Here is a 21,884-nt window from a genome sequence, read left to right on the forward strand (position 1 = left end):
TACATTTTTTTTTTTGCCGCCACTTATGAAGCAGGGTTGGAGTGCTGAACTATCTGCATATCACAAGAAAAGGAACATAGCGGTATATTTATCAATGGGCAAGCAGCTCTATTGCTGGCAAAAACAAGTGTTTATTTCCAAAGAAGGAAGCTTTGTCCTATACATCAATGCGGCACCACTTGCGATAGCACTGCTATCACTGGTAGTAACCCATGGCTGGGCTGGGGGGCATCTGGCCCCCATGCCAGTCCCATAGTAGGACACCTTTGGCTGGGTCACCTGCATGTTTTTACCTATAAAATAGGCTGCTGAGTTGAGTCTTGTCCCCTGGGCTAAAATTTGCCAGCCATCCTCTGTCAAGAAGGCTGTAAGATTTGCTGGCTATAGCTTTCAAATGCAAAGCATGGGAGCGTATATAAAAAGGATCTCAGTATGGCAATAACAGAAGAAAATCAGAGAAAAATGCATTTTTCTTGTATTTTTTTAACCATTTTTAACAATTAAATTTCCTCCCGCACAAATGGACAGTGAAAGCACAAGTATGGGTTTTCCGCTGCACTGCGCAAGCGTGAGCAGGCTATATGACTTGCATTTTGCCATAATCGGCACAGACTGGGCCTGCCAAGTGGCACGTTAACCTTTACAGCTGCGGGCCTGTAACACCAAAGCAGCATCACTCCGCTCCCTCTGGAACTTTATTGCTAATTTGTGTCAATAACAGATTTACAACACTTGTAAAACTGTTTCTATAAACTAGGGATATTTGGCAACTTTGTCATCACATTTCCACCATTTCAGAACAGCAAAAAAGAAGGACATATGATTTTGCGGTTAACGGGGGAGTCAGTAGACGACTTAAAAAAAAAAAATTGGTGGCCAATAACACACACAAAACTGCAAGAAATACTAAACTCAGAAAAAGAATCCTTCTGCTTAGAAATAAAGATTAACTGTGGGGAAAACATTTAAACAGTTGATCCGACAACTAATCTGAAACAGCAACTTTTATGCATATATTTGCTTTACTGCACTTTAAAAACTGCTGTCCCAGTAAATAAAGCACTAAGCAATGGGTTCAGAATAAAGATTGCGTACAGAAAAAAAAATGCTTTGGAAGCACCCCCAAAAGGACCAGAGATAGGCACTATAAGCACAAAAATTTATTACAACTGTAATTCTAATCATACTTCCCAAATGTCCCTATTTTGGTGGGAGAGTGACGATTTTAGGGCTCTGTTTACCCCACAGTTCTGAGGCATCTTCCATTCAGAGCTACTCTGCATAGCGGTGAATGGGTGAAGTATACCAGGTACTGCGGTGTTTGGTGGGGAAGAGAGATTTCTAATGGGCAGTTCCCAGGGGAAACATATATGAAACATCAACATTTATTTATATACAAATTCCGTAGCGTTTTACAATTGGGAACAAACATTAATAAAACAATACCTGGTAATACATACAGACAGAGAGGTAAGAGAAACATAAAAGCATAACTGACATTCCACAGCATTTCTACTAAAAAAAAATAAAAAAAAAAAATAAAAAAAAAATTAAACCCCCACCACCCAACAAAACTGTAAGTCATGTCCCTATATGAATCTACAACCTGCACCTTGTAAAGAACTTCTTTGCTATCTTGGAACCATGCTACTCAACCGTATAAGCTCGGACTTGAAAAATTCAAGATAGAAGTATCACTCTCTTAAGAAATTTAGGGGCATATTTAACAAATAATGATAGTGCACTATTATGCACTTACCATTAAAAAAAGTCCCCCTGTGTCCCCCGCATATTTAAGAAGAGTGCATCGCAGCAGATATCATTGATATCTGCTGCTTTGCATTCCTTTTGGTTTTTTGGAGCAGTCACCATTCTACAGTATGGTGACTGCTCCCGGCCGCAATCTAACAAGTTTTTTCGGAAAATTGTCATGATAATGTCAGTGCTGTCAGCTCTGCTCCGAAGAGCAAAGCTGGACAGCGCATGTGTGGAGGGATCACATGATCCCTCCCTGTCACTCACCGCTCTGTCTCTGCTACTATAGTTGCAGAGACAGAGCGGAGATGTTTGTGCACATGTGCAGTTCTTCGAACTGCGCATGCGCAATTGATGTATGAAGAGGAGCGAAGAACACCTGGAGAAGAGTCGGAGAGAGCGCATAACGAAGAGGGGGGTAAGTGTGATTTTTTTTTTTTATCACAGAAACAGCAGTTTTTCGGAAGGATTGATAACTACTTTTCATTTTTGCCGAACATTGATAAATGTGCGACTTAAACTTTTTCCTTAAGACAGAAAAGCAAGTATGCTATATAAATTTTGTTAAGAATAGTAACACCAGTCTGTTTGGATGTAATATTTATGTCACACATTTTTCCTATATGAAAGTGTCAAAAAGTGGTATGACTTGTAATTTCAGCTGTCCAGCCACAATTATTTGTGAAGCGATATATTTCCCTTAACAAAGTGGTGAATCTGTAGCTCTTGGTGGGTATTTTAAACTTATATCTAAACATCTAAAATACCTTCGCATTCAATAAAATGTAGAAATAAAACAAAATATAAAAGTGTTAAAACACAGATAATGTGCTAAATAAATCTCCAGTTGCAATGTGTTGCCAATCTTAACTTCTAATGTGTGATGGAGAATCAGACCTTAATCCATAGTAGACACCACAGAACCAAATTAATATTTTAACATTAGCAATATGATTTCTTTGGTATAGTTTTGCCTTTTGATAAGATTTAAACTCAGTTTAAACATGCAACCTTAATTTTATTTTAAGTAACATCATTTTTATTATTGCGTTGTAATCAAAATGAGCATGGATTACACTACCCAACACTTAATTGAACTTGGTTTCATAAATCTTTAGACAGCCTGGCTGAATACTGTAATTGATAAACTAGTGTTACCTAAGGCTGCCAAAAAAGTGGATACCAGACTTCATCAAGAGTCGGCAATAAACAATCATCAGTGCTCTAGTAGAGGGAGGATGCATAGTGTTCCACATTGCAATGTCATTAAATGTCTGGCGTTAAGGTGAGAGAAGCTTAACACAGTGTGCACTGCTGCAAGCAAAGGGATTAATCAAGCAGTTGCATCAGGGATAATAAAAGGCATGTATCCCATCTTCTTTTATCACACTGAGCTAAGTTACTCCTGACATCATTACTCATGCCAGCACAATTACCATCTTACTGGTCCGCGATAGGCTCTGCTGTACTCTGACCTTCTTTGACTAAAAGCAATAATGTGTGTATAATTATATATATATATATATATATATATATATATATATATATATATATATATATATATATATATATATATATTTCACTTTGTACCGCTAATTAAAATTAAATGAAAAACGAGAGGAAAGAAAGGCTTTTTGAATAATGTGATTAGGTCTGTCTCCAAGTATAGTTTTCATAACATTAACAAAATAAATAAAAAACAGCATACTCCTATATGACTATTGCAAAACAGCGACATGGATGTGTTACAAAAGGGTGTGTGTGTGTTTTCCAGTAGAAAAGAGCAGCATTCATATGCACTAAATCACTCCCATAGTAACTGGTGACACTTTAAAGTAGAGGACAAATGCTCTTCTGCTGTCACAGAAGTGTGCTTCAGTTCAATAGCTACTGCGTCACACCTTCCTTAAGAATTCCTTCTCTCTGTATGTGGCAATAATTATGTGCAGAGTAAATACCTCCCAAATATTTTGCCTGGATAATTTGGTCTGAAGTGTACTCGGTCCTAACCCAATCACACCACACAGCAGAATGAAATGATCAATGTTATCCAGGGTGTATTCATTCTGTAAATTGAGAATTTACTAATACAGTTGGGCATGGTGAAACACATGCGGAACTGGGAGATTGACTCACCAGAACTTCACACCAGTGAAGAATACAATTTGCACAAAATTCTACCACAATTTTGCTACTTCCAAATTACAATATTGGAAATGGAAAAGAGATAAATATATTTGAAAAGATGCATTTTGTTTTCTTACAGTCACGAACAAACCTCAAGAGCCATTCATGAAACATAATTTACTATGCAATGCTACAAACATGACAATGCAATAAAACACACCATAAAAAATAAAGCAGATTATAAATTTAGGAGCCAAGTTTAGTGGCTATAAAAATGATTAACACCATTTTTCTTTTGTCCCAGGCAAATTGTATGCTCTCCCTATGTTTGTATGGGTTTCCTCTTGGTACTCCGGTTTCCGCCAACAATTCAAAAACATACTGGTTGATTAAGGTTAGTGTGTGGTCGTATGGTAGACAATTTAGTCTAAGCTCCACTGGGGGTGGGACGAACGCATTTTTCCCCCATTCTGTAATATTGTTTGATTTCCATCTGGTTGGAAGGGAACTGTTGGCAAGTGCGATTTTGAAAGCGGAGTTGTTCATATGTAAGCCACTCCAATGGCTTCAGCAGTATGCTTTTGGCTACTGTCCTACTGGAATACAAGTTTCCTCCCAAGTACTAGGTCTCTTGTATTTTCTTTCAAGATGTGTTTATATCCTGTTCCATTTATTTTCCCTCTATAAGATGTAAAATATGCCAAAAGAAAAGTATAATGTGTATAGCCACCGCAGATGAAGTCTATTAAGGCAAATATATATATATATATATATATATATATATATATATATATATATATATATATATATATATATATATATATATGAGAGCCAAAAGAGGGATGTGGCTCGATCACTTAGAAATAACTTATTGTAGATATTTATTGTAATTAGGGGTGCAGTGCACCACTATATATCATTGCAAATGTACTGATTTTTTTTATATTGTGTTGTATTTCTTTAGGATGTTTTAGTTCTGTATAGGGAATGTATATCTAATGTATTATGCCAGGTTAGAGGAAATCTGTTTTGCTGAAGGCAGGAGATGCTAAGTAAGTCTTTTCATCTCAGAAGTGACAAACATATGATTTAGCCTGAATGCCCGGCAGGGGGTAGTTACCTATCATCCTGTCTTTTTAAAAAGATAGACAAACCACATAAATAATGCAACCAGCATTTGATTTAGGAAATTCATGTAAGTTTTGATTGACCATAAAATTGCGTTAACTCCAAGTCTAGAGAAATATCACATCCTGATGATAAATTGTCTGATGTAATATATCAGACGTTTTGGTGCCTCGTCGGAAAAGGGAGCTGGTTTACCCCCTGCAGGGATTTGTGTCAGAATATGTATAAAGAGAGCTCTTTTTGCTCATGTAATGTATCATTTCCATCTGTAACTTCTGGATGATTAACAGTAACTCAAAATGGTGTGTAAAAGTCCTTGTCACTACTCGAGCAATGAACCATCACTGTTTGAAGATTCTGCCTGCCACCATTACCTGCTGTATCCTGTGACCAACATATAAGAGCTTACACTCTAATCCAGTGGTTCCCAAACTGGGTGCCGTGACTCCCTGGGGTGTCGTGGCCAGGGCTAGTGGTAAGCAAGGCGAGTGACTACTTGGTAATTATTTTGGCCAAGGGGTGCCTTAAAAAAAAATTATGGAGACCCTAAGGGTGCCTCGAGCTAAGAAAGTTTGGGATCCACTGCTCTAATCCATTCCCCGACTGTTGTAGACATACACATGGCTATTTCTTCTGTTGACTTCAATCGCTGCTTACATGGCTACAGATGTTTCTAAGGAGTGTCAGTTGCTTACAAAATGTCTGTTAAATGTCTGGGTAGTTAACCGCCAATTTAGAGCAGAATTTCTATTTTAAGCATCAGAAGTTATTCCAATAAATTGTGGTATCCAGCATAATAATTTAATTAGGTTATTAAGATGGTGGTCTCTCTGGAGTTTATTCAGTACTCAAGATCAACTGGAACAAATCTGTGGTTTTTCCGGTAGGGTGCAAACCTGTGACTGTGTATTGTCAGTTGCTTCTCTGGACCAATAAGTTCAAATATTTGAATGGCAGCCCGGGCTTCAGAATACATTGCACTTGATATTGACCGAATAACAGAATATTTAAAGTCCAAAAGCCACACTTTGTGCAATCTTCCTCTTACAATCACTGGTTGGATAAACCTTCTAAAATGGTAGTTCAACCTAAGTACTTATACCCCCTCCAGCATTCCCCAGTGTACAATCCATTGTATGTGCTTCAAAATATTAATAAACATCTCATTTCACTGGTCTGGGGTGGTAAGAGAGCATGGGTACAATTTAACACGATGTTTAGAACAATAAATTCAGGAGTACTGGCCCTGCCCAATCTTCGTGTTTATTACTCTGCTTTCCAGCTTACACATTTGGTCTCATGGTTGGGCGCTATACAGAACACCACTCTCATGCTATCCTGGGAGGTGAAGGGCTCCCTTGTGGTCAAACACTGGTTCCAAAGAGTTGGTGGGGTTGGAGGGTTCAGTGATGTGGCAGAGTGCTGGAATTAATACAATTTGTCAAATATATAGCGACAGCCAATTACTAACATATATTAACAATTGAGAGAATTCTTCTCGTTACCCAACACCTGGTTATTCCGGTATCTGCAGCCGAGACACTCCCTAAATGCCCAGTTTCCTGGGGGTCTCCAGTTAAAAATGTATTAAGGTCTGTGGGATCTTGTCTTATTAGACTATGGGCCTGATTTATTAAGGAACTTAAATTAAGAAGTTTCTTATTTTAGTCTCCTGGACAAAACCATGTTACAATGCAAGGGGTGCAAATTAGTATTCTGTTTTGCACATTAGTTAAATACTGACTGTTTTTTCAAGTAGCACACAAATATGTGATGGCTTATTTGTAAGTTGATATGTGTGTGCTACATGAAAAAACAGTCAGTATTTAACTTATGTGCAAAACAGAATACTCATTTTCACCCCTTGCATTGTAACATGGTTTTGTCCAGGAGACTGAAATAAGAAACTTCTTAATTTAAGTTCCTTAATGAATCAGGCCCTATATCTGTGCTTTATGCCCTTTTGATACCTCAGATGGCTCCGGGAGGAGTGGCTCTGCTCAGAATAAAATGGGAAGCCGATCTGGGTGTCAGATTAGGAGTGGAGTTTGATAATGGGAGGTACTAGACATGCCACCTCTTGTCTTAGATTTCAGCAGGTTCACCATTATATGCTACTTTTATATGCAGAGTATATTTGACCTCGGTTGGACTACATGGAATGGGCTGACATGCCTCTTCGGAATGCTCCAAGTGCGGTGACCCTGAGGGCACTTTTTGGCACCTTTAATGGACATGGCCCAGTCCTTCTGGCTTAGAATATGGAAACATATCTCCTCCACGCTACCTGTGACCCCTCAGTTGTGCCCCAAGATCTGCCTGTTTGGCAATACACTAGAAGAGGAATTAGGTAAACCACTAAGGTTGTTATCGCAAGGGGGTGGATGGCGACTGAGCCACCTATTGTGCTTCAGTGGACCACTGTAGTTACTAAAGTATGGAGACATGAGCGGTTCATGTATGAAAGTAGGAAGGCCATGCCTAAATATCACAAGGTATAGCACCACTGATATAACTTAAGATTTGTTGCCTACCCTCATCAGGATGACCTGGTGGATTTTGGGAACTACGGTGCTGATAGTTAACTTCCAGTCCTGTGAAGCCTCTCTAGGTTTGACCTGGAGTGTCATTTTTCTTGTCTTATATGATTGGAGACAATCTGTTGGTACAATGTATTTCACTCTTTAATGCATTACTTACTGAAAATGTATTGTTGGTCTCCTTGTCTTGACAGTTCACATGATATCACGGTAAAATATTTATAGTGACATAGATAGAATACGGTGTTAGTTAGGTTGGATGTTTAAGATATTTGTAACTGAAAAATAATTTATTAAAAAAAAAATGGTGGTCTTTTGTTGAGGCCATACTTTATGTATGACAATAACAGGTGTTTAGTCTATAATGAATGGAAACTCATTAAATATAAGGTCTGTCTGTTTCTGGTATATGGTTGTATGTTGCCTCTAATGTATATGAAAACAAAATGTGAAAAAGGAGTACTGAATTTGTGTTCTATTTGCATTTTAAGGCTACTGCACTAAATATATAATTTTAGTTTGTAATCTGGCATATTAAGTGGTTCTAGAGCTATCAACTTTACATTTATTGTGTTATTTTTATACACAAGAGTATTCCAGCTTGTTATCTGTGCTTGACCAAGGAGTTTGTTAAAACTTTAAACCCACAGAAGTGGATAACTTTTTAATCTGGCACTATATTCCATCTGAAACCCTGTTTTATCCACAAATAGATGAACCACAAGAATTCCAGATTCGGGAAGTTCAACCTGTACATCTATTCTAGTATATATTGCTTTTTCTATTTCAGAGTTAGATGGTCAGGAACATTAAAAACCCCACTTCAATGATACTTTCTCTAAAAGTAACTGTGTGAGTCAGATTAGTGACTGAACAGTACAACGTCAGTCAGGTGTGAAGGATACTTAACAAGATCAGTCTGCCCACTATATCCTGCTAACTATTCTTAGATGTTTTGCTCTCAGAAAACCAGGTCCAAAACAGCTTGCCTTTAGCTCACTGAACTACTAGTGCACATGTCGAAGGGTTACTAACTCAACAACTAGTCCTAGAGAGCAATAATGAGCAATTTATTTTATGTAAATTTCAATTAATATAAATCAAACTAACATCTTTTTAGACTTACAGATTCTAAACAATTATTTACACTGTGGTTCACAATTTGAAAGTAGCTGGTTTACATACTTCTACTGATTTAGGAATTGTATTGACACAATTTCACTTTGTTTCAAGAGTTAAGTCTTTTATTTTGTTAAGGGCAATTGGGACTCTCCCTCTACATGCAGCCCAAAACTGCATAGGGCAAGTCCCTATCGGCCTTTAGTAAAGTAGTGCAGCTCTGTCATCAGGTCAGATGCGTATACACATCGTAACTTTACAATGTGTGTGTGTGTGCCCCCTAGGCATCGCGTGAGAGATAGAGGGAAGTCCTTGCAGAGTGCCAGTGTCATGTTGCCTGTGATGGATTAAGAAGAACTTTGGCTCTTGGCTGTACATGCACTATAGGCTCCCACTGCAGAAAAAAGGCCCAGCTACAGGTCAAATGTCCACCATATGGTATGTTATGCTCCTTTTTTCTTCATACAGTGCTGATAGCGAAAAGCGATAAGTGGAGATTTCCAGAATCAGGCTCCCGGCAATGCACACAAGGAAAAAAACATGTAATGCTTTTTATTACCATAGTACCAGCATATTGCTCGCGAGAAAGATATCAAATAGAGAAAGAGATCCCAGAAGGAGAATTCCCATAACACAAAAAAATTAAAAGACTGCATCCATTGGCCTTCATAACAGGAATCTAGGTCTTTGGGAGTGAATGTAGAGAGCCTTTACTGCGGGGGACAGACAGGAAGACAGGAAGAGAGGACAGTAAATATCAGGGTGACAAATGCTCCCTGTTCTGCTTGCATAATCAGGGGGTGGTTTGGTTCCACTAGAGAAAATGTATTAAAGAGAATTTAAAATGTACTAGTCCTTCTAAACTGTGTAAATGTACTCCTCCACTGACTCCTATCCAGGGCCGGATTAAGGGAATGGAGGCCTCTGGGCTAAGGGAGCCTCCATTCCCCCGTGATCCGAGCTGCCAGCGCCCCCCCCCCCCCCAGGCATTTACCTCCTTCTCTGGCGCAATGTACGCTCTTTACTGAGGAGATCTCGTGAGAGTGAGACTCACGAGATCTCCTCAGTAATGAGACTACAGCTCGCCGGGGAAGGAGCGCAGTGAAAGTGCTCAGCAGCACTGATCCCACCCCCGACCGATCAATACTGCTGCTGAGCACTTTCAAGGGCCCCCGGGATGCCATAGGCCCCTGGGCTGTAGCCCAGTTAGCCCTATGGTTAATCCGGCCCTGCTCCTATCGGGGAGAAAAGCAAGATTTCAAGAGGATATATTTAAAATCTTTGAATGGGGAAGCCTATTTCACAAGAATCGTGTGGTACTTGTTCCATCGCAAAACCTGTGTTATTATCGCAATTCAGGATGGCAATAACAGATTAATAATTCAAATTGCTTTATTCTTTGAATAAATTATTTTTTTAATGAATGAACGTTTCAAAATATATTCTTTTACTGACCTGAATCTATTGTTTACATTTTAATTTATTTTTTCCACATGATTGGAATTGAAAGCCCAATATTATTAGTATAGTTTACACCTATTACTTATCGTTTGAGTAGGCCCCATTGTCTAATATAGTTTACAGTAAACTAACAGACACTCGCCTCTCCCAAGAAATGCTGTCTCTGTGTCTATATACTTATGCCCCACACACACAACTGGGAAGAAACAAAAAAGGGGACATAAGCTAACAGAGGAGAGCTATGCACACATATACATGGGGGGCTTGCACAATTATCTAGGTGCCCAGAAATATGTTACATACAATAAGACACATTTCAGACCCATCCTCCATTAAGCAGTGTGTATCTGAAGCAAAATACTGATGATCATGGGCATGAAGCAAAGAATGAGCAATGTAAAAGGACAAAGAAAAAAAACAAGAAGAAAAACTACTGCTTACGGCTCAAAAAAACAAGTGGATGAAGTTGGATGAAGTTGACAGTGGTCAATCTAACTGACAAGGCATGTATTCCACAAAGCAGGTCTGGCAGAGGACTTCTCAAATATAATTATTAAAGCTGATTTAAGTTGTACTTATTTTAGTTGTATAGCTGTTTGAGTCAACATTGAAGACTAGTATTCTAATAAAAGTAATATATTTATTTATACGTGCACAACTGTGTGATGTAGGTCTTTTGCTTGGATAAGCTCTGGTAAACCCAAAAACGTAGCCCCAATAAAAACAACACACTGTTATACATTTTAGAATATCAACTTATGTATTGCATTAAGTTGTGTCTAAAATAATACATCTTGTAGCATTTTCACATATTTACTGCATATGACCACATCTATTATTTTTAATTGAAATGCAACATTAACACTTCTGTCATCAAGAAGAGCCACATTTTGCTTCCCCGTAGTCACAGCCATATTGACCTACTAACTGACACACGCACCTTCTATCTAATATAAAGTGCTAAAATAAAAGCATGATGTTACAAAGTAAGAAGAAATGTAATTGCCAATACAACTCTGTAATTTTCCAAATACGTAAATTACCTATAGTCTACTGGACACAACTTGCAAAAGGCTTTGTAAGAAATAGTTATGTCAATGTGCTTAAAAATTCACTGACATTAGATATGTAACGTAAATAAATGCACCACACTTATTCATGTAAACACAAGCAATAATCCCCGTTATATCGCCACTTACCCACACTAGCGATTTACTGGTATTTTTAAACACTAGTAAAAAAAGCATATCAAATACAAACATGTTTTATATGCATTTTTAACAGTGTTTTCGAGCACTTAGTAGGCTTCCTGATGCATTTGCATATGGAAAAAAAAAAAACTACTAGTAATAGCATTCTGAAAACAACTACACAGAAAACCACCAGTGGGTAGATTAACACTAAAAACAATAGTTTCTAGCGTCACAGATCTTTTACATGCAGCACGGAGCTTGATTTCCGCCTAAATGGTGGCAGCAGACATATTCAAAGCTATTCTATGCCCAGCACATTCTGCCCATTTCTGTGTAGCTGGTGGATATTCTGCCCAGTAACTACTGTTCACACAGCCTCGTTCTGGTCTGGGTCTTTGTCAGCAGCAGTGGGATCTCTGTTAAACATCTGCCAAAAGAGACTTTTCTTCCAGCGCTTCAGAATGATAGTTGCTAGGAAGTAAGTTCAGAAATGTTTACTTCCACCGACATCATTATCTGGTTATCCATTGTCTACATTCGCCTCACTCAGCGTTTATTAGCTGTGTCTGAAGTGTGCTGCGTCCCAATACTGCTGAGCATCAACACATTTCATTCTTTAACCTACATATTTGCTTGAGCCCAGCTTCAGAATGCAGCAAATTCTTGTAGTGATTGATTAGGCTTATGTTTAATTGATATGCCTTGTCCTTGCCAATTTTACTCAGTATACACAGGCATAAAATAAACCAAAAGAAGAATTACAGCCGAGATGATCACAAGGACACAGGCAGCATGTGAAATAAAAGTTACATCTCTGCCCACGCAACTAAAATGTGTTGCCATGTCCGAGTGATGCTTTGTTTAAAAGATATGGGCTTGGCAAAGCCCAGCAAGTATTCAATCAAATACTGGTTATGTGGGCACTGCTCTGCAATATATGGCTGATTTTTCCACTCTTATCTTCCAATAAGTAAAACTGTGTACAGGTTATTAAGATTATCTCAACTCTTCTATTTTTATACCTCCCACATCATCTAACAGTTGTCTCACATCTTTTCTGTTACAACATGACACTTCTTTTCATCTTTGCCTTGGATGCCATGAAGCCCATCAAGCTTCACACCACAGTGCCAAAAATTCTAAAAACAATTAACCTAAAAATAAAAGAATTGAGAGAGAACCTTAAATGGAGCCCTCTACCTTCTGATGACAGATATTTATTGGCTTCTGCAATTTCTATTGCAACTTTTACTAAATACATTCCCTTCTGGCTTTATAGAGTTGTTTTTGTTGTCCAGATAAAAAGAAAAAAAGACATCACAGCTAACTTCTGTAATTGTCTGAGTATAGAATATTTGTTATTATGTTATGGCACCCACAATAACAGTAGTTCTATAGTTGCAAATTAACGCAGGTGAGATATTTAAAAGGACAATAACCTAAAAAAAAATAGTTTCTTTCATTATACTGGGAACAGGGAATTCATTTTCATAAATCCTTGTTGTAGCAAAAGTGTGCATCCGCTCTGATCTATACTGAGAATACATTTCCTTCATTCCTCTCCTCTTCATCAGAGCTGTAGTCTGCTCTAGTGCCTAGATTACATTGCTAAACAGCACATTTTTGTACCTTTTATTTACCAAGGCAACTGGAAGGTTTGAAATTCATTGTTTTATGTGATATTCTATTTCTGTAAACGTAATTGTTTGTATTACCTTTCAATTATGTATTTCTTTTGTGCTTTGTATAACTAATTTATGTTAGTGTATTTACATGGCCCAGGGGTTGCCCATTCTGAATCAGCGAGTGCACTCTATAGTGTGTCACCCCTGCGATTGCCTACCTGCTTTATCTGCCTACTGAGTGGATGGGTTAGCACCATGCCAAGCAATTTAGTTAAAATTCAATTAACCTACTAGAATATTTTTGAGCCAGAGGAATATACTAATAATATACCAATAATATACCATTGATACTTTGTCTAGCTCTTAATTTTGTGTTATGGTCACTTAGTTTTTAATAGCATCCACCCAGTATATTAGTATTAGATATTTTAGTGGTTTGCGGTGAATACTATACCTTTATTCTATGGGAATTTGCATCCAAATCACTGGAGCTCTATGAATGCAGCAAATTCACAATGATTTAAAAAAAATTGTTATTTTCATTTCAGACTATGCAATTCCATGGAGAGCTTCTTAATCCATTCCCTCTCATGTTATTTTTCATGAATATAACAAGCAAGAATAGCAAATGAACATACAATCTTCACCAACATGCTTCAATGTCCTGGATTTTTATGGCAAAGTACAGCAAAATAGCATGTGATAACCTGCAAATCCCAATTACCTGCAATTGAAAGGGTTTTACAGAAACTTTTCTTTTGAAAGATGATTAATGATGATGTAATCCCTCACCAGAAAGAGATTAGTGCAAATAACTACAGTGCAGCAGATCCCTTCTTTCATCATGATGAATTTAGAGAATTACATAGCATGAACTGAACTAGAGCACTGATGAACGATTAAATAGTCTAAGTTAAGCGCTGGACAATATGGTGATGCTATATGAATATAGGGTAATAATAATAAATTGTTTAGCAGTAATCTATTCTGACAGTGTCTGCTTATGAATATGACAAATGCAGTTTATTAAAATATAATTGTAGTGTATAATAAACACTAAAAAGGACTAATAAAATAACATGCAATCCCCATCCTATGTGGCCCTCACTAATAACTAGCCCTTAACGGGTTAAAACTTTAAGCACAAAAATAGAGCCTACAGTCAGGGCCATCTTATCAACATTTTGGGCCCCCGGGCAAAGCAGTGCACCGGGGCCCCTATATATATATATACATATATATATATATATAAAAAAATATATATATATTATATATATGTGCCCTGCAGCCCAGGGGGGCCCGTCGGAGGCAGCAAAAAAAAACAAACAAAACCTGAAGAAAAAGAAGAAAATACTTACCTTGCGGTCAGCTGGTGATCCGGCTCCCTCCCTGGTCTCCTCCTCCGTCGCGCTCTGCAATGGATGTCGGGTGTGCGTGATGACGTCACGCCCGACATGCACTGCGAGCCGACGGGCCCCCCTGGGCTGCAGGGCCCCCCGGCACCTGCTCATTGTGCCCAATGGGAAAGACGGCCCTGCCTACAGTGCATTCTTAAGAGTGGCCTTCTGGCTCCTAGCACCTAGCGAAATCCTAGTTCTGGATATGACAAAATCCAACATACACAGTAACCGTGCAGCCGCATAGTTCATGGTGCATTTGGCTGCCGAGAGGAGGCAGCAGAAACTCCCCGTATATTGTAAGCTTGCTAGCAGGGCCCTCTCTGTATGTATGTATTACCCAATATTGTTTTATTACTGTTTGTTCCCAATTGTAAAGCGCTACGGAATCTGCTGGCGCTATATAAATGATGATTTGTTTGTGCTGCCACTGCCACTAACCTTGATCCAACAATTTTGCATACATTTCATTTGCTGGGTAAATCCATACCTTAATCAGAAAAATCACATTCACATGCTTTTGGCAGCAGTTTCCTAGCTTTTCATCCTCCTTGTTGATATCTCCGTTTATTGCCTGTGTTTTGTTAGCAAATATGCTATAAATATATAGATGTTGTAGCATATATGCTAAATATAGTGCGTGTGCATATATATATATATACACACACACACACACACACACACACACACACACACACACACACAAACTGTTCTCACTAGAGATGTATTTAAAGTATACACTAATTGTACCACTTACGCTGATTAGAATTACAGCCAAAACCATTGCTTTCCATTAGTACTGGCCCCCATATAGGGCTTCATTACAGGATGATTACTAATTATGACAATGTCAAGTGATAAAAAAAGTGGGCATGGCATATAAGAAGCATTTTGTTCTTGCAATATAAAAACGGTTCTTCTACAGAATACACTGAGCAAATAATAACAAACATCCTCAGTAGCTCTCATTTAAAGAAGAAATTAAAAATATAGCTAAAAAGCCATTTTCATGCAGAATATATGTGCAGGCATTTAGGCATTTTTAGGCAACTTTTATGCATCATGCAGACCATAAACACAAAGTATAGCAAGGATTTCTTTTTTTTTATCCTGAATCATTGGCAACAAACGTGTGATTAGGTTTAACGATTTTGATCTAGTGCAAGCCTCAAAAAGAACAAGATGATCACTATAAACTACTATAAACAGTTGCAATTTTAAACACTATATACTTTTGCTGATTTTTAGATATAAGTACACATTAAGCTGTGTGCAAAAGTTTAGGCACCCCTGGTCAAATTACTCAATCTCAAGTAAACAGAAGCTGACAAAATCTCAAAGGATTGGACTGCAGATTTGAATGCACCATTAGTATTTGCAAATTTTAACATACATATACACATTTACATAGTGAATATAACCATGTGCAAAAGGGTGGAAATGACTGGACAACATTCTAGTGAACAGTTCAATTTTTCTTTATAAGAAAGTACATTAGCTCATTAGGTCTTCAATTAGTTTATTTGTTTAATTTGACACTAGCACTTATTTTGCACTAGTGTGTGTGTGTGTGTGTGTGTGTGTGTGTGTGTGTGTGTGTGTGTGTGTGTGTGTGTGTGTGTGTGTGTGTGTGTGTGTCACATCTTATAAGGGTTTAGGAGAAGAGTCAGTTACCCTGGGGAAAGTTTCAGCCTACTTAAACCTGTCTGAGCCTCACGGCAGAAATAGGCCTGATGACCCTTGCCTCTTAATGGGCCTTTTGACTCTGGAGGTCAGGAATGTCAAGAGGTCCTCACTAGCTATCGGAAAGGGGAGCCTGAAAACCCTTGTCCTTCTCTGGGCCTTTTTGCTCCTGGGGAAAGGGAGGAACGGGGTCTTTTACCTTTAGGGTACAGGCCAAACTCGTAAGCCCCCACCACAGACACTGCACTGCGTGATTTGGTTTGACCACATACACATATTGGGTCATGCAATCGGATCACAAGTCCTCGCTGAAGCCTGTTGTCATTGCTGTTTGAAGATTACCACAAACACAGATCAAGTGCTGTCATCTAAGGGTTATCTTCTGACCGCATTTACCAACATGTCTAATAATGAGCCAATAGTTTTGAATTGGATTATTTTCAGTGGAAAGTGGGTCCCTTTGGGACCACACATGATGTGGTACTGGGACAGCTGCCCAATGTTGCAGGTGAGTGGTCAGCCTTAGTACTTATCCAGATAAGAATATTCAGATAATTTACTCCAGCCACGTTGATCCCGTGCTTACATCTGCTATTTAACTATAGTAGTGTAGAGATGGTTGAGCAGCACATGGCAGGTGAGAAGCATCAATCTATTAAGTAGCTACTGATAGAGGTGTAAGGATAAAAGTAATAATATCTTAGAACTCTACTGCTTTAACTGGAAATGTTTTACTGAACATTTATAGAAAACAAAATAGAAACACTATTAAAAACACAGCATATTTGAATTTTAAGGAGAAAGGCAAACTACTAACAAGGGGGGAGAAAGGCAGTGGGAATAGATGTAAATGACAGCAGAGAAAAGTGGCCTGTGGATATTTAAACCTAGTGATATAGCACAATCAGGACTGTTCCTCCCATGAGTCTCAGGCAGTCCCATCCCAATGGGGAAGGTGGGGAGACGCATATTGGGACCAAGAAACCTACCTTGTTTCCTGGCCCCATTATGTCTCTCCCCAACCTCCACCAATTCTCCAGCCACTGGCCAACCTGCAGTAATTACTTGCAGTAGGATTGCAGAGTGACAGACTCTACTGTCCTTTCCGCAATTACTATAGCACAGTGACTATCAATCACTCTGGTTGCGCTTTCCCTGTCCGAGTGGGGTGGCAGATGTGATGGCCGTGCACAAGGCAACTGAAGGCATTTCATTTTATTCTTTTATGGTACTTGTTTACCTGCAGACATCAGTCTGGCAACATGTAGTCAATGTAAATGTATGCATATTAGCAATGTCACATATTTTTCCATACACAATTTGTTTTCTTGTGGAGAGATGCACAGTTTGTAAATTGTATGCATACTCTGTTGGGACTTGGTAATTTGCTGCCTTTCCTGTAGCTGACGGCAGCATGTACATATACTGTACAATGCTATCCAACATCTTTTGGTTCCTGCAGCACTTAGTTGGTCCCTTGACTTTACAGGATGAAAAAACATCAAAGGCAAATACTTTACCTCACTTGGAAAAATATAGTATTAAATTTTCCTTTTCTTGACATCCAAATTTTAAAATTATTCAAATTCCATATGTGAAATGTTCTCTAACTTCCAAAACTATTATAGAAACAGCCTACTTGTAAGATCAAACTTTTTTAACAAGGTATACACAAATACACACATTTTCAACAAAACAGATTACAAAACATCTTACCTAGAAATCCTTCTTCATCCACAATGATGGTATAGTCCTCTGGAGTTTCTGTAAGACTGAAAAACTTGCAGCTGCATGGGAAAAACAAAAACAACTATGGGTTACATATCATGGATAGGTTTACACCAAAAATGTACTTTGAGAAACAACATACAATATATTCGTAACTTCAATATTGCAATAATAGTTTATTAGTAATTTCCTAAAATGTCAACTTGGTTTCATTGGATGTATTTATTATCCACTGGGCTACTCCTTCCTGTAGGAGCAAATGTATTTTTGCTTTAATTAACAATGAACTGAGGTTAATTGCTCGTGTAGCGTTTCTTTTTACAAACCTCACTTTGGGGTTAAAAAACAAAAAAAACCAATCTACTCCATCTTTCCCCAATTTGTCTACTTTACCTTAAGGCTAATTTTGACCCAAACTATCTCTGATTACTGTCCCATCTCTCGATTCCCAAGCCCAGCAAAGCTTATTGGTAAATCTAAACAAAACCTGCAATTCTGATACTCCTTAAATCTGCTGCTGCATTTGGTACTGTATACCACTCACTTTTCATATATATGTTGTATGTCCTAGGCCTGAAGGACAGTGTCTTATTCTGGTAATCATTCAGTGTTTGGTTCCTTGAATTCACCTCCTCTTCACTTTCTTTATCAGTTGGATACTACAAGGCTCAGCCCTAGGCCCTCTGCTCTTCTCAAACTCTACTACTTCTCATAGAAAACTAATAGGAGCTTTTTTGGGTTTCAGTATTACCTCTATGTGGATGATAAAAACCATATTTTTGGGACTGCAAAATTGTAACAGGGAGAGGTACAATCTGAAATTTATTTTAATACATTAGAGAACAGTTCTCCAAAGTAAAATGAAGTAAGACAGTGGATTCCAAACTTTTTCAGTTCAAGGCACCATTAGTGCCTCCATCATTTTTTCAAGGCACCCCTAAGCCAAAATAGTTACCAAGTAGCCTTGCTTACCACTGGCCCTGGCCACTGCACCCTTGTGAGATCGCCGAGGCACCGAAAGGAGCCTAGGCACACAGTTTGGGAACCACTGAAGTGAGGTTTTAATCTTGATGTTTTCTTATGGTAAAAGCTGAAGTCAATGAGTCATCCTTGGGTGTGGCATGAGGATAAGTGAATAGGAAAGACAAGGATGGTGACAGACACAAATGTGACAGCCCCCTACCCCTCCACATCTTCACCCTCAGTAGCGGTTCATGCTTTCATTCTGGTACACAGTTGGGATTTTAGTTAAAACTAAATGAGTAACAAAGATTGTTGTGTCCTTTTTATAAAACAAACAGCAAACTGGAGCAGAGTTTCAAAAACACAGGAACATAAACAATGGGGTGTGCATTGGGGGGGGGGGGGGGGGTTGGTGAAGGAAGCAGGATTTTACATTAAAGACGAGTGCATTTTTAGCCACCTTACATTAGCTTTGATTGGAATCCGAGGGGGCGCTAGGAGCATATAGCTTAGTGCGTCCTACACCCTTAATCAGGCACTGCAAAAAATGCACAGCCCATAATATTGCAGTTAGCTTTCATTTGTCTAGCACACAAACAAAAGCAAGTCTTGGTTGCTATGATCTAGTGCAAATCTATTTTTAAAAAGTTTATAGTTACAAAAATATTTTACTTATAAATGCAAATGTTCACAAAAGACCCCTAACAGAGTTTAACATGTATGTAACCACTGTAAGAATTTATGTCTTTATTATGATATAATCAGTGTGCCGTGTTCAGTCTTTTCAGCATTTCCTCTCCCAGTCAGGCTTGCAATGTTTGACTGTTGGAAAACATATGTCTTGTTTTTATCTTGGCAGTGCACAAAATGTAGATCACATGTATTATTAGATCAGCAAAACCTTGCAGAGATGAAAAAGCACAAACCATGGTAGAATTCCATCAGTGCTTCACTCCCGCCCTCCTTTCCACCATGTACACAATCATCTCCGTAATGAAAGTGGGAATAATTGTGATGCTTGGCACTTCTCAATAAAACCTTAATCAATATTTTCTGTAATTAAACCATTTAAGCAGCAGCCTATCTCAGCCAATTTATTCCTCTAGCTGCAACAACTATGCCAAAACAAAAGAGGATTTATAGGTGAGATAAACATGGTCGTATACAGCTGTGAAAACATTATGCTCTCTTGATTAGAGGACCACTAGACCTAACACATAAGTTGGCCTATGTAAGAGAGCTGTAAGAAAATTCCACAAATATATATGTCAAAGTTCAGGGGTTAATCGGAACAGAAGATAGCTGAGGCATGCTTTGCAGAAACTAACAGATAACCAAGAACAACAGAACACAACTAAACTTCAAAGCATATGCAAAGACAATGTCAAATATGCCAAGTTCTGTCAAGGTAAGGTAACTCACATATATTTTTGGGAACAGTATTAATTGTTATTTTATTTAAGTCAACTCATTGTTATTATTACCACCATTTATTTATATAGCGTCACTAATTCTGCAGCGCTGTACAGAGAACTTACTCACATCTGTCCCTGCCTCATTGGGGCTTACAGTCTAAATTCCCAAACATACACACAGACAGACAGACAGGCACACACACACAGACTAGGATCAATTTGTTAGCAGCCAATTAACCTACCACTATGTTTTTGGAGTGTCGGAGGAAAAGGGAGCACCCGGAGGAAACCCACGCAAACACAGGGGAGAACATACAAACTCCTCACAGATAAGCTTATGGTCAGGAATCAAACTCATGATTCCAGTGCTGTAAGGCAGAAGTGCTAACCACAGCCACCGTGCTGCCCACTCATGCCCATTTTAAAGTGTACCTAAAGTAGAAGTAGTCATTGGTTGTTCTAAACCAATCTTCATGAGATTACAGCAAATCCATTTGTTAGCATACTTCCCAATAGTGTTGGTTTACAGGTCTCCAAAAGGGATGGGGCATATTGGAAAGTGTCTGTGTGGTCCTCAGTAAATATGGGTGAGGCTGGGTGGATCAGGTCGCTCTTTAGGTGAATAATGCTGGAGATTGGGAAGATCAGGAATGGGGCTTTTTTTATCACAATTTTGCACATTTAAATGTTGGGAGGTATCTACTAGGACTTAGTTATATCACAAAGTCATAAAGCACTCACTGACATCCCTAATTACTTTTGTGAATTTTGAGGTTGCATTCTCATGGATTTTGGCATTATTATTATCCTTACTATCGTAGATTTGTAAGGTGTCTGCTCTGCAGCGCCGTACAGTAGGGAAAAGACATATATAAAACAGGGACATAGAAGGTAGGCAAAATAAATGTTTTCTTTTTCCATTTTCTTTATAATTTGTGACATATTGTATAAAATGATATATATATATTTTATAAATTATATTTTATGGTGGGGGCAGGGAGAGAGGCAGTTTGGGTGAATTGCGCTGTGCAGACATTCAGTATTATCTCTTGGCTGGACCACCACCAAAAAGTCCCTCAGATTACAGCAATTTTTAGCAATCCCAGCACACCTTGACTGTTACCTAATGGCAGAAGTACACTTTAAATCACTACTAGCATCACTGCTTTAGACACAGTGGGAATAACAGGCAAAAAAGACATAACAGATGATAAATGCAACATCCATTGTTCGAATACTGCTGCTGTTTATAAGTATTTCTGTGTGTTTTGCCTTTTTTTGTAACCAAACTATTTCACATATGTTTATTCAGTGAGTTCCATAAATCATAATATAAACATTAGGCATCAGAAGTCCATTTACATTTTCAACACAAGGGCTAATGGAACTAACTAAACAAGAATGAAAGGCTTGTTTTATTAAAGAACCCTCTGATAGAGCAGTTACATATTGCCATTTTCTGAAAGCAGGCACAGGAGTGGACGATCCAGGCTAAGAACACACGTCATACCACACACCCGGGGGTAAAACCAATTTTCTCACTAATGTGTTTACAACATTACTTCATTTTAGAGTTTAAAAGTCAACTAACAGCTCCTAGCCCTAACAAACATCATCTGGGAACATTTGCACCAATAACAGAATTTAAGATATATAACTTGAATGTAAGTCTTGTAAGCTGCCCAGATGCACAAAACCATTTTGTGTAATCCTCCAAAATCGGCGCACTGTTATATCATTCAATAGCCAT

At 38.4% G+C, this 21,884-nt stretch overlaps 1 protein-coding gene across 1 annotated transcript in view; it reads right to left on the reverse strand.

Annotated features, from left to right (window-relative positions):
• CASTOR2 (cytosolic arginine sensor for mTORC1 subunit 2) overlaps positions 1–21,884 on the reverse strand; it is a 137,854-nt gene that overhangs the window by 45,878 nt on the left and 70,092 nt on the right. The window contains exon 2 of the mRNA XM_075195000.1: positions 17,745–17,815. Within this exon, the coding sequence (XP_075051101.1) occupies positions 17,745–17,815 (71 nt within the window). The remainder of the gene's footprint in view (positions 1–17,744; positions 17,816–21,884) is intronic.

Source organism: Mixophyes fleayi, chromosome 2 (assembly GCF_038048845.1).
Source record: "Mixophyes fleayi isolate aMixFle1 chromosome 2, aMixFle1.hap1, whole genome shotgun sequence".
Classification (NCBI taxonomy): Eukaryota; Metazoa; Chordata; class Amphibia; order Anura; family Limnodynastidae; genus Mixophyes; species Mixophyes fleayi.